Raw genomic sequence first — 13,869 nt, 5'->3', positions numbered from 1 at the left:
GAGGTGGCGGGCGCCTGTAGTCCCAGCTACTCGGGAGGCTGAGGCAGGAGAATGGCGTAAACCCGGGAGGCGGAGGTTGCAGTGAGCTGAGATCTGGCCACTGCACTCCAGCCCAGGAGACAGAGCAAGACTCCATCTCAAAAAAATAAAAATAAAAAAAATAACACATACCCTTGATGTGATATGATGAAAATGGCATTTTACCCTCTGTAGTCTTCTTCCTCCCCAAAACCCATAATCACTGTTTACCAGTCTAATCACGAGAAGCACATCATATAAATCCCAACTGAGAGGACATCTACAAAATGCCTGACCAGTATTCCTGAAAACTGCTACGTTCAACAAAAACAAGAAAAGTCTAAGAAACTGTCACAGCCAACAGGAGCCCAGGCAGACAACTAAATGTAATGAGGAATCCTGAGTGGGATTCTAAAACAGAAAAGGGACTTTCGTGGAAAACCGAAGGAAATCTGAATAAGGGATAGTCTTTAGTTGGTAATAACATAACAAAATTGATACATTATTTGTGACAATTAGACCACACTAGTATATGATGTTAATAATAGAAGAAATTTTGTGTGTGGAGCCAGGGGCTAACATGGGAACTCTTGGCACTATCCTCAGAACTTCTCTGGAAATCTAATACTACTCTCACATTAAAAGTTCATTTTAAAAACATAGAAAATTGGCCAGACATAGTGGCATATGCCTATAATCCCAGCACTTTGGGAAGTCAAAGAGAGAGGATCACTTGAGGCCAAGAGTTTCAGACCAGCCTGGGCAACCCACCGCGACCTCATCCCTACAAAAAAAAATGTTTTTAATTAGCCAGGTGAGGTGGTGTGCACCTGTAGTCCCAGCTACTCAGGAGGCTGAGGTGGGAAGATAGCTTGAGCCCAGGAGATTGAGGCTACAGTGAGCTTTGAGCCCAGGAGATCAAGGATACAGTGAGCTATGATCATACCAGTGCACTCTAGCCAGGACAATGGAATAAGATGTTGTCTTTAAAGAGAAAAAAAAAATATATATATATATATATACACACACAACAGAAAATGACAAAATGACTCCTTCAGACTAGGTGGCCACCAAAAGCCTCCTTGAGGAGCCACTATCTGAGATAAGTCTGAGATCACAATGAGAAATGGGCAGCCTGCTCCCGGCAAAAGACACACAGGGGCCCCAAGGAAGGAACCAACAGGAAGGAGGCCAAGGAGCTCAAGTGAAGAAATGGCACAAAGAGAACAGAACGTCACAAAGGAAACAAAGGTAAACAGGGCTGGCCCAGGTAGGCAGGTCAGGGTGACTTCAGACCTGAGTGGAAGGGTACTGGAAAGTCATCAGAAGGAGTTAGCAAAACAAGACAGAACCTGATCCACTCTTTTTTTTTTTGAGCCGGTGTCTCGCTCTGTCCCCCAGGCTGGAGTGCAAAGGCATGATCTCGGCTCACTGCAACCTCCGCCTCCTAGGTTCAAGCAATTCTCCTGCTTCAGCCTCCCAAGTAACTGGGATTATAGGCACATGCCACCACGCCCAGCTAATTTTTTCGTATTTTAGTAGAGACAGGGTTTCACCGTGTTGCCCAGGCTGGTCTCGAACTCCTGAGATCAGGCAATCCACCCGCCTCGGGCTCCCAAAGTGCTAGGATTACAGGTGTGAGCCACCATACTCGGCCCCCTTTTTTTTTTTTTTTTTTTTAACAGAGATGGGGTGGGGGGAGGGGGGTCTCATTAAGTTGCCCAGGCTGGTTTCGAACTCCTGGCCTCAACTGATACTCCCACCTCAGTCTCTGAAGTAGCTGGGATGACTGGCATGCGCCACTGTGCCTGACCCCAATCCACGTTTTTGAAGCGTGTTCTGGCTGCTGAGGGGAAAAGATAGGAGTAGGAGAGAAGAGAGAAAGAGACAATGGTCACTCAGCTTGGTCATGCTTGGATAGAATCTAATGCAACACCCCACATCACAAATACAAAAATCAAGGGACACAGCCAGTGTCCAAGCCCCCTGGGGAAGGTAAGCAGCAGACCAGGGACAAGACCTCCACCTCCTGGCCCCCTCCTCTTCAGTCCCTGTCTCCTGCTGGACCACATTTGATTCTGACCACAACAAGGGGGCTGAGAAGCCGCTGAGAGGCACGTGTTCCCGCAACATCAAAAACACCTCTGAGAGAAGGTACCTTCCTTGCTCTGAAGTCCCTGGTGCCTCAGCTCTCTTCACCATCAATGGATCTGAAACCTCCTGCCACCCGGCACAGGCTGGGTCGCACTGTGATGAGGGGGCAGCAGCCCTCTGCCTCCACCCAGCCTCCTCCTGCTGCTCCCCAGCACAAAGCACCCACCCAGTAAGCCAGGCCTTCCCACCTGGGGTGCCTCCCCTCCTGTGACCGCTGCCAGAGATCAGCAGCCAGCTCCCACTTCCCGGGTCCCAGCCTTGACTACCGGACCCCCAACTTTGCCCCAAAATGACATGCTGTCTTTTTTTTGAGATGGAGTCTTGCTCTGTTGCCCAGGCTGGAGTGCAGTGGCACGATCTCAGCTCACTGCAACCTCCGCCTCCCGGGCTCAAGTGATTCTCCTGCCTCAACTTCCTAAGTAGCTAGGATTACAGGTGCGTGCCACCATGCCTGGCTAATTTTTGTATTTTTAGTAGAGACGGGGGTTTCACCATGTTGGCCAGGCTGGTCTCGAACACGTGACCTCGTGATCGCCCGCCTTAGCCTCCCAAAGTGCTGGGATTACAGGCATGAGCCACCGTGCCCGGCGACACGCTGTCTTATAACAATCCTCAAAATGCTTTTGGTTTCAGGCGCCTTTAGGAAGTCACTTTGTAGGACACTCTGCAGCCATATGAGAACCTCCTTCCGGTAGTCTGCAGTAACCCTGTCCAGCCTCTTCCTCCCTTCCCCATAACCCCCAGTGCAAGGCTGTGTGTTCCAAGCAAGCACACAGTGACTTGCTGAAGGAATGAAAACACCTTGGTACAACCATTAAGTTTGGAGATGAGCCTTTTCATCAACCAAAGATACAAAAAATACTCCAGTAGCTCATTTGTAAAAGCACCCTGAAGGTAAAAGTGAATAACTGCTTCCTTTTGGGAAGCCTCATAAAACCTCTTTCACACAGACCAAATGAAAAGTACCAATCCCTCAATTAGAAGATATTCAGGAGTCTACTCTAGGCTTGTGAATAAACGCATAAATTGTTTGCCCTAATTTGCTAAATTTTGAAATAATGCAAACACTGGCCCCGGCATCCCAGCAAGCTCTACATTTGCTTTTTATCTCTAACCCAAGACCACCCCTTTCCAATGAAGCGGGCTGATTTCATCCCACTTCTGGGATTCCAAAGAGGCCTGTTGTTAAAATCAGAAAACAAGCGGCAGCTAGAGGCTCTGGTGGCTTCCAGAACATGCTTTATTTAAACTGTGGCTTCTGAAAGTCACCCTGCGGAGAGGTAGCCAGCCACCCTCACTCATGACACACAGGTAAAATTCACTGTCAGGACACCTACACAGACACCAGGGAAAGAAAACCAAAAGGAGGAGAGTTCTCCATAAATTAGGTTCATTCATCAAAAAATCTTATATCTGAAAATCCAAGAAGAGTTACAACGTCAGCTCAGAGAGCCACACTTCACTGCTCCACAATAACAAAAAGAAATTCCAATTTCCTCCTTAGCTCTAGAATAGATAAACCAAGATTTTTACTCACCTTTGGAGCGAGTAGAGATATCCATGCCCTCTACCACCTCCTGTTCTGTTTTTATTTCCTCTTCAGCCAAGCTGAAACAGAGCAAATTATGTTCATGTTTAGGAAGGCTGAGAACTGGCCCCATGGGGGCAGCTATTGGGAAGTTCTAGCAACAAACCCACCTTAAAGACATTCCCTCATCCTTATCCAGGGCTGGGGGAAGGAAACCCACACCTGATTTCAACAAAGTGTGAAGAGTCCTAAAGGAGTTTTTTAAGACACTAGGTTTTTTTTTTTTTTTAAGTCAAATTACTATTCCAGTTGTCATGCTATTGGGGAATGCAAAAGGCAATTTTTTAGACACACAATTACAACCTACCCCTGTGGGCCAATGAGAACCCAGCCTTCAAATAAACAAGCTTCTCATTGTTAACACAGGGTTCAAAGGCAGGGAGGTTGGAGGTGTTCTGCAGGGTATCCAGAATTCTGATCTCTGAATACTTTAGGGCAAAGAGTAAGATTTCCCATACCTCCCCCTAAATCTTATAATTCCCTGATGAGGCAGAAACATGAAAAAAAAAAAAAAGATATAGGTTAAATCACAAAGCAGAAGAATATGCCCAGCTAGAAGCTAAAGACCTGCTCTCAAAACACTGAACCGAGGAGCACTGATTCCAGGAATCAGACCGGGGTCTCCACACTTCCAACACCCTGAATGCTTCCTCTCTACAGCAGGCACGGCTTACTACTGAGTTGTGACTAATTATCCCCCACCACAAAAGTGGAATGAGGAAGGATTATTCCAAAGACAAAGGCTAAGAGTGGAGGGTTGGGGAGAGAAGCAAATAAAGCAAGCCCCTTTGCTGGGAGGGTCTGTCACCCAGAACATTCTCTCTCTTTCTGCTGGAACTGGAGTTGAAAGAGAGCCGGCCATATAAGATCTTCCTCCTACAGAGAACTCACAAGCTAAACCAAAGGAAAAAAAATAGTTATGCTTTCATAGATGCAAATGGTTTGAGGTGCTAGAACTTTCCAAACATTCAGGCTGACACTGAAGCCGGGCATTTACTCCAGAAGCAATTCCATCAGACTGTGGTTCCACAGGAAGAAATGGGTGCATCACCAATTGATATGGCTGGAATTTTCCATTTGGAAGACTCAAAGCCAGGACAGGAAGGAGGCTGGGGAAGAGAGAATGTCCTGTTTGTGTTCCCTGGTCTGGGACTGTGACAACGCAAAAGGCCCAAAAAGACAGCCTCATGTCTGGAACCCTAGTATAAGGGGAAGATTTTAGGAGAGTTCCATGTTAGGAGGAGAGGATTTGGGATGGGAGCTAGATAGAAAGGAAACGATTATAGTTCAGAGTTAAACTCTAGGAGCTTGAAGATAAAGAAAGGTAGTTGGTTTTAAATGAGAATATTCACATATTGAGCACTCTGATGCTGAGCCCCGTTAACAATTTCATTTACACAGCATCTGTAAAGAAAGCCTGCGACACAAATCACCGAAGAAACAACCGACATGTTGCCACAAATGGTTTTCATCAGGAGAAAGCAGCCTGCTAAATTTAAACACATCACTTATATGCAATAATACAAGGGTGACTTATTGAAGGTGATTTCAGCACTAATGCTTTCTATTCCAACTCAAGGAGAAAACATTCTCAACTCAGAAACACACTCCGCCTGAAACATACACAGGTTGTCCAACTGGATGCTGTTGACGGGTTCTGGCTTGGGGTGACTGGAAATACATCTTAACAAAAAGCCCCATGCAGCCCTTGGAGATGGGTAGACAGTTCACTTCAAAGGAACAAATAGCAACCTTGATCTTTTCTAGCAACTAGAATTCTGTTTCCCTCTCTAGCATGAAGTATGTGAAATTCTAAACTTCTTGAAACCGATCCCATATTTTGAGTAATAGAGAAAACGCTAATCTGTGATCCAACTGAAATCTACAGTGGTGAGGAAAACAATTATGCAGAACTGAGCCCAAAAAACCCACTCGAAGGATTTCTGCAGCGATGAAAACATTCAAAGGTGTATTGATCATGGAGGAAGGCTGCATTCAAGGGAACAATTATTTGGCTTGTAACAGCCTAGAGGAGCTGAATACTTCAGGCAGGAATGCTGCTGAGAGACGAGGAAAATGCAAACTAGTTATGTGGTTGGTATTTGCTTCTGAGTTTTAAGATAATCAATGCTGGAGCAGAAGAGAGAGGGAAAAAAAAGTTAAGCTGTTTTATCTTTCCAAGTATTACAAGTAGGCACCATAATCACCCAACTTTAGCAATAGCACCACCAGCTTTATCACAAGATTTCAAGCACAACAATTTAAGAAAACCATCTTTTTCACAGATAAGCAAACCATCCTTTCAAAAGGAACCCATGCACACACATGCACGCACACAATAACTTGTATTTGGCTAAAGGAAACTGCAGTGTCTATGCATTAAAAGGAGGGAGAAAAAAAAAAAACTTCATTTACAAAAGCAAAGACCAGAATGCAAAATTAGTCATTTTGAATAGCCACATCTAACGGGACTTCCTTTCTCCTATGCCACTGATTTCGGTTTTTGTGTGTGTGTTTTTTGTTTTTTTTTTTTTTTTTTGGTTTAGTGTTAAGAACTAGTATGTTATTAGGGAAAAAAAACATGAATATTACATCAAAAGTAGTGGCAAGAAAAGATCTGTACCTGTCTGAATTGCCCCACTGATGTTGGTCAATTTCGGTTAAGAACTGTTCAGTCATTTGGGGGAAGAAAAACAGTCAAATAATTGTTAAAAAGAAAAAGCAGCTGCATTTGGAGAAAATAGTTTGAACTTCTGTCATTAATACATTAAAGTCTTAGAACATAGACAGCTTATTTCCTTCCATATCTGCTAGCTTCCAGCAACCCTGATGATTTAAATCAAAAACAATGAGACAACAAGCTCTTGTTTCAAACTGACATTACTTTTCTCCCTTTAAAGGTCTGCTGAGGAAACTGGGGGCCCGCTAAAGAAAAAGGATAAAATTAGCTGAAAAGCAAACAATTTCTCATTCCAATAGGAAAATACACCATCAACTAGTTAGATACATTGTATACACCACCACCTCTTACACTCACTTTACCCAAGTCATTTGCCTGTAGATTTCACAAACTGATACATTTCAGGCAATTCAAAGAAATAACAGTACCTGCAAAGATAACCAAGACCACCACCCCATCCCATCTCAAAAAGAATAAAAGATTTCTTTCCCAATGCCTGAGCAAGAAAACCTATGCTTACTTCTTAACCTGCATGCACTGAAAAAAGAGCAATTAAAAGTTGCAGATGAACTACTGCACCTCCAGGATGCTTTAAGCCTTCTGATTATTAATTCTGAGGACTCAGGGATGGTCCGTAATTCCCAGGAATCTCATCTCCTCAACACTTCCAAGAGAGAGAAAAAAGCAAGCATCTAGTTTTGACAGGAAAATGCCTGGATACACAATGCCCACATATTTCTTTTCCCCAAGTGCCCCTACTATTTGACTTTTAAAGAAGAATATCTAAGCCATCCAGAATATATAACCAACATGCACAAGACTCTGGTTCTACAGATGAGGATCATCGCACAGCAATTCAAGAATCATGCATCATTCGAAAGGACTTTTCCTGGTTTTTACTTTCATTCAAAATACCAAAATGGTCCAGGCTGTAAGAAATATTTAATCCCCAAGGCATAACATCTTCCTCTTCTAGATTACAAAATAGTGAACATCAAAATTAAAAACCATGCTTCCCTAAATCTGCAATTAATTTTTTAAGAAATTGGGGTGGGGGGGAATGGTTAGCAGAGCAGCTTTATATAAGCACTCACCTAAAACAGGCAGAGTCATCGGTAGCTAAGCTATTTATGCAGGATTCTTAAAATGGCGTCTGGCAACACTGCCTCATTCCTGTGTTGAAGCTAAAATGGTAGCAGTTTGTTCAATAGCTGTAGCTCTTGTTTAAGCAGCCCTGCTAGTTTCAAAGCCACCTTCCTAAATACCAGAACTAGGAAAAGCTGAACCAAAGGACACCAACAACCCAACGTTTAGAAGCTTAAAAAAAACTCTGCAATGACAGGGAGAGTTTGTGAAGTCACAGGTTCCTAAGGAAAAGCCTTCTCTTGTAGATCCTGAGCTTTCAACATGAGGCTCTGTGATGAGGCCCCCTTGCCCTGGAATTAGGTGGGTAGAAGGTTAGGAATTGTGCAGCCCCGTGGCACAAACTGCAGACGGACAAGTGTCTGTGCAAACACAAAAATGTTCCCAGGGAGCAGGCTGTGGGGAGGCGAGGAGGAAGCCCGGTCCCCCTTCTCTTCTCAGTCTATTAGAAACCAGTTTTGCATCCATACCAAAAAGGTGCTAGGTAAAATGAAAGTGCTTCAAGGACAGCAGGCATCTGAAAAGCCAAGCTAAAGGGCTGCACCTCAGTCTACAGCCAAGGTAAAATAAAAAGGCTGTTTATAAGCCTGCAAACAGCCACCCAATACCCAGCCCTCTGAAGCAGCCAGTCTAAGACAGTTAACATCAAGGAAAGACAATCCGAGTCTGCAGAGGAGAAACACAAGGAAAACATTCCCTTATCCAATGCACAGGATACTCACAAATTAGATTTCTGACCACCCCCAACAGAGCCTGAGAATTAACAATGGGTTTTGCAAAACCCGCTTTCAGAGGCCGAACTAACAGCCTGAGTGGATAACGTCATTTACTGTTACAGGTCTGAGCATTGGCCTCAGAACTCCTCTGGTGCTAGGAGTGAGGAGTTTCAAGGTGACTGCTTTTTAGCTCCAGGGAAAAAGGAGGGCACAGTGCCCAAGGCCATGCCAGGGAAAGGACGGGCCATTGGCCCCCGCCGGCCGGTAGGTAGGTAATTGGGATGGGGGGGGCAGGCTGGCAGCAAACTGGCTGCAGAGCTGGCATGGCCACTGCCTGCTTGTTTGTCTGCAAGGAGAGTGGGAAGTAGGGGGGAGGGCAACCATAATCTTAGCAACCTGAGCCAAGGGTGAACCCTTGCTCAGATTTTGCATTTTAAGAGTAACCAAAGGGCTTCGAAACATATTCCCTTTTTAAATCTCTGCTGTGCAGTAGCGAAGGCCCCTTTGAATGTATCTTTCTTTCCAGAGTCAACCAGAGGCAAAGCCAGATTGAGGGTTCCCAGGCTGACAAATGTCTGCTGCCTCTGCCACAGGAGAGAGAAGGGGAAAGAGGGCAAAAGAAACAAAGACATCACACGTTGGAAGTGGCTGGACTTTTAAAAACCTACCTTTGCCTCAGGGTTTTCTAGGTTACTGTCACCCCACTTCCTAAAAAGTGTCTCCCCTCCTCATATTTAAGACCTGATGCAGTCTCCCCACTGGTTCTCCCAGGGAAAGAAAAGGGGGAATGTTTTGTTTAAAATAAAAGGGGAAAAAAAGCTATTGTTTTCATCCCTAATTTATAATCCAAGAGGCCCCCAATTGTTTCTTTCTGACTCAAATCTTTGAGCTGTTAATTATAAAAGTAACTGGACTTGGCGCCAACGGGCTAACTATGATCAGGTTCAGCAATTAGAAAAACTCTGTAGAAAGTTTACTGAGTGATTATATATAATTAATTCCTAGTTACAGACTGAACACTGACCATTTTCTGGAGCTAATAAAAGCAGTTACTCCCCCTCCCCCACGTGAATGCCACTTAATTTCCCAAAGCAGAAAGTGAATCCATCCTGGAGGGTCTTGAAGGAAAAAAAAAGGAGAGGAATCAAAAGCTTCAGTGTGTCTGTGTTTGCTCCTCGCAGCTGTGTATCCTCTTTGGGGACTGAGGAGGCAGAAGGAAAAAGGAAAACAGCCCAACATTCTGTTCCTCCCTCTGCAATTTACAACCATGGCAGACAGAACATTCTACCTTGATGAGAAAAAGAAGGGGGTTGAGGGGGAAGAAAGGAAGGGAGATGACCTAGGAATGGAAGGTAGGAGACTCTTCTGTTTGGCAGATCCGCTTTTCCTAAAAGGAGCAAAGATGGTAGAAATTTCCAGAAGGCCCGTTCTTAGTTCGGCCACTGTAATTGTCAATCTTTAACCTTTCCTCCAAGTCTATTGGTTTAAAAGCTAGAGTAGAAGAACCCCATTGGGCTGCTCTGGGAGCCAGTACTGCCGTCCCTACCTAGTCCTGCTGCAATGCAGACATTTTTTTCCCCTTTCCTGAAACTGGAAAATGATGCTACTTTGAAAGCAATTAACTTTTTACAGACTCATGCTTGGTAGGGGTCACAGTACCAGAGGAAAAGTGGCTAGCTTGGTCCAGTGTTGGCAACTTGCTGGGGGCTGTACATCTGAAAACAGATCTTGGCTCTCCAAACCTGTGGGAGCCATTTTAATGCAAGCTTTTAGAGGACAAATGCCTTGCCCTTAAGTTCCCTTCCAGCCCAACAAACACAGTATTATGCAAACGTTGAAGGCACCAAACCAGGAGTCTTATGATTAGACACTGCTTCTAGGGAGGCCACAAGAACCTCAATATGTAATTTCCATTTACAGCAAGGAGATAAGAACAAAGAAAATAGCTGAGTGTCTGAACTTACTTGTTTGGGGCAGTGGCACTGTTCAGTTTTAAGTATGTAACATCATTAACTGCCTGCAGTTGTACTCTAAGAAGCTAAGCTGGCCTGCCTTGCACAGACTTTTTTCAACTTAGAATGTGGTACGAAACATTTCTCCTGATTAAATGAGCCTTTTTCCAATTTGGTGACAGAAAGTGGGCTACTGGACACTCATTTGAAAGAAAAAAGATTACTGACTCCATAAAGTTGACATAACACAGCAATTGAATATATTTCCTGCATTTACAGTCATGTCAGATTGGTCTCCAAGCTGAAAATTTACGTACTGAACTTCTAGGGAAATTCTAAAGGTAATGCTAAACAAGACTCTACTTTTCCCACTTAACTTCTAGCCAGCCTTAAGAGGTCAAGGGAAATGTAAAAAGTGACAAATCTTATGTGGGGCCAGCATGCATACAGATGGGTGGATAAGACCTGAAAAAGGCCAAAATGTGTTGGTCAGTGAGTCCTGAATCAAACCCAGTCTGGTGGCAGATGAGATTTTGCACCATATATAAGTCCTAAAGCATGAGCACACTGACACCACCACCCCCCAACACACACATACCACCACCACCACCACCACCAGCTTCTGCCCCACCAATGTTTTTAGGGCTCTGCAACTCTAAGAACAAGCAGTTTCATTACATTTCACAGGCACATCACCTACTCACAGTTTGAATATCCAAACAAACCCCATGAAAGGTCTACAGTCAAGTCACAATGAACTAAACACTTCTCCCCTGACTCAGGGTAAACAGGAAGTATAATCTTCAATCCTAGCTGCAGGTTATCAGGAAAAACAGTGGATTCAAACAGTCACCTAAAATCAAGACACTCTTTCAAAAGCCCTTATTTTGTTCCTGCTAATGAAGCCCCCAACTCCTGCAGCCAAGACCCCCTATTACAAACAGACCCCAAATATTCGCAAAACTCTTCAAACATGGTCACAGAGGAAATGGATTGCTTTACTTACCCAACAAATGTTCAAGCAACCGTCTCATTTTTCCACAGTTAGGAAGAGAGAACAGGCTGGCAGATTTGGGACTTGATCAAAAAGGAAATTTTTTTAAACAGTTACATGGTATTATTAAAAACACACAACAACAACAACAACACAACCCAACAACTGAATATGGAATGCTGTCATGAGCCACAGACATGATTTTATTTCCTCTACACTCCATCACACAGGAGAAGAGAGGAGGATACAATGTATAAAAGGGACAGGAAAATGAAAACAAGGATAAAAGGTAACATTAGTTCCTTGAAAATCATGCAAGAGTAGAAAACTAAGGGATTCAGAATCCTTGCAGATTTTTTTTTCTTTTTTCTTTTTTTTGCAGGATGTTGTCCAAGATCTCTCTCCCCACACCCCCCAGTCCCCATCCCTACTCCAAAAACTTCCTCCAAAACCTAGAAAACACTTTCAGAAACATTTGCTGGCTGTAGGCTGGCTTGCAGAACACTCTGTAGCAACCTAAGTCAGGAAAACAGGCTGAACAATGTAGTTTCAAGTGCAAACGCTCTGTAGAGTAAGAGAAGACCGTGTACAGACACCACCACCCACCTAGGCCCCAGGAGCTAGACTCTCCTTAGCACTGCTCTGCTGAGGCCTCAATTCTTTTGCAAACATGCTCCTCTCTTGTCAAAACTTATCCAGCCTTCCCAGAACCTCTTTGGAGAGGCAAACTTGCCTGCTCTGCTGTCTGCCATGAGCTCTCCTTGGAGAGGAGCCTGTTTGCTTACCTTCCATTTTCTTCCCCCAGCAGGGCATGTGGCAAAAGAGAAGACAATAGTGCAGGGGTGGGGGGGGAGGACTGCTCAGAGAGAGAGAGGGGGGAAGAGAGAAGGAAGAGGGAAAGAAAAAAGAAAAAGAAGAAGAAAAAAAAAAAAAGCTTCTTTTTTGGCATACCAGGATCTAGCTTCAAACTCTTCCAGAAACACCATGCCCTGGTGGAAGGAAAGGTGTGCCAGGCCCTTGCCAGTTTGCAAAATCAAGCTATGGCTAATGGCTACTGAGCCATGTGACCCAAGAAAGCAAAAAAATTCTCTCTAAACAGTTCCAAGTTAACATAAGTGCTCTGGGGGTGAGTGTGGCACGGCCAGCCACAGAGAAATCACACTGCTCGCCCACAATTCGGATGTCTCAGAGGGAGGGGGAAAAAAGATGGTTAAAAAGTCGAGCTTACCTCTGTGGATGCATTGTTAACACTGTGTAATGTCAATACTTATAAAACATGGAGGACAGGCTCCTAGTTCTCACAGAAAAAGGGTTTGGCACTTCGGCTGATGATCTGGCCGCCTAATAAAAGCTCATCCCCGATTGGCTGCCCTGGCAAATCGGAGTGTAAAGCCGCCCCGGATTGGCTGAAACACTTCCTGAGCGATTATCTTTGTGAGGCTCGGGTGAGCAAGAGCCATCCTGTGCATAGAAAAAGACAGGCTAAGCTAGGCCTTTTGCAGCAAGAAAAACTTGGGAAAGGGGCCCCCACACGCACTTCTCCTGCACCCTGGCTAGATTTCCCGGCACGGGCCAGCCAGGGCAGCCAGCCTGACCTGCTCCAGGGAAGCCTGAGGACTGGAGGCCCCTGGGAAGGGAGTTTCTTGGAGTGGGCTGGAACGGCTCACCCTCACCTGCCCCCAGAGAAACGGCCCTTGTCCAGGGAGGAAGGCCAGCCGTTTTCTACAACAGTCCAGCAGGGTGGCTCTCCAAGGGGAAGGGGAAGCTGGGGAGTGGGGAATCCCACGGAAACAGCCAAGGGGGCCAGAAAAAGGGGCTTGAGGCAGGCCTCTGAGGAGCTGGGGAAGCAGGCAGAGCGGGGGAGCCACGAAAAATCAGCAGAGAGCAGCCCTGGCTTCTCAGAGGAGCGAGCAGTAGCTGCTGAGGGGAGGAGGGGAGCAGAGTGGTCAAGTTTGCATAGTCATTGTCCCCATGCCTCCTTGCAAGGCAGGCCAGAGAGCCGTGGGCCTCTCGCCCTGCTTAGCCAGTCCTGCGTGCAAAATCAACGTGGGTTCCTGCCTCCCTGCCACGATGCCAAGGGGGACCCCTCACCGTCCTTACCCTAAGAAAAACCCAAAGCCCTCCTGGCAGGCCACATGCCTGGATCCACAAACTTCCCTTCCCTCCCGGCCCCTCCCCCACGGCCGAGGCCTGCTAAACCTGTCAGTTAAACACAAATCTGACTTCCGTATTAGCCTGCGATGCCTTCGGCTTCCTGCCTGTTAACCCTCTCTCGGACTCCGGGCCTGGCTGGGAAAAACTAGGCCTTGAGATCGCAGCAAAGGCCTGTGGAAAAATACCAGCTGCAGCTCTCCCGGCAGATGCAGAGAGAGAGAGAGAGAGCCGCTGTCTCTCAGCCTTTGCTTCCCAGGGAGGCGTGTACCTTGTGAATCCAGGGCACAGGCAGTGCCTCTCGGGCTGAGAAGCCATTTCAATCCAGAGGGAGACAGAAAGATGGCACGCTCAGCCCGGAAACAAGAGCCCCCATTATGCATCAGGCCTACCCCCGTAGGTCAGCCCTTCCTGCCACAATCATCCCTGTATGTGTGTGCCTGGGGGAGCTGGGCCCTCCTCGGTGGGCAGAC

The 13,869-nt window shown here is 45.7% G+C and overlaps 1 protein-coding gene and 1 long non-coding RNA gene across 9 annotated transcripts in view; one reads left to right on the top strand and one right to left on the bottom strand.

The window, feature by feature from the left end:
* The window catches only part of ZMYND8 (zinc finger, MYND-type containing 8), a 163,406-nt gene extending 150,700 nt beyond the window's left edge, over positions 1-12,706 (bottom strand). For 2 of the 8 annotated variants that reach the window (XM_011928842.1, XM_011928846.1), the window contains exons 1-3: positions 12,474-12,706; positions 11,258-11,328; positions 3,710-3,780 (exon numbers count right to left, since the gene is read on the bottom strand). In XM_011928842.1, the coding sequence (XP_011784232.1) occupies positions 3,710-3,734 (25 nt within the window). In that variant the 5' untranslated portion in view covers positions 3,735-3,780; positions 11,258-11,328; positions 12,474-12,706. Of the gene's footprint in view, positions 1-3,709; positions 3,781-5,692; positions 5,821-8,305; positions 8,343-11,257; positions 11,568-12,196; positions 12,322-12,473 lie in introns of those variants that run through there. The other 6 variants (XM_011928848.1, XM_011928849.1, XM_011928843.1 and 3 more) reach the window with 5 other exon arrangements.
* LOC105502392 lies at positions 8,385-10,436 on the top strand. Its single transcript, XR_001000333.1, has 2 exons — positions 8,385-8,563; positions 8,826-10,436. It is a non-coding gene; the product is annotated as an uncharacterized LOC105502392 (long non-coding RNA).
* Positions 12,707-13,869: the final 1,163 nt, after the last annotated feature.

The sequence above is a fragment of the Colobus angolensis genome, unplaced genomic scaffold, assembly GCF_000951035.1.
Source record: "Colobus angolensis palliatus isolate OR3802 unplaced genomic scaffold, Cang.pa_1.0 Scaffold8, whole genome shotgun sequence".
Taxonomy (NCBI): domain Eukaryota; kingdom Metazoa; phylum Chordata; class Mammalia; order Primates; family Cercopithecidae; genus Colobus; species Colobus angolensis.
This window is presented reverse-complemented; position numbering and strand designations above follow the sequence as displayed.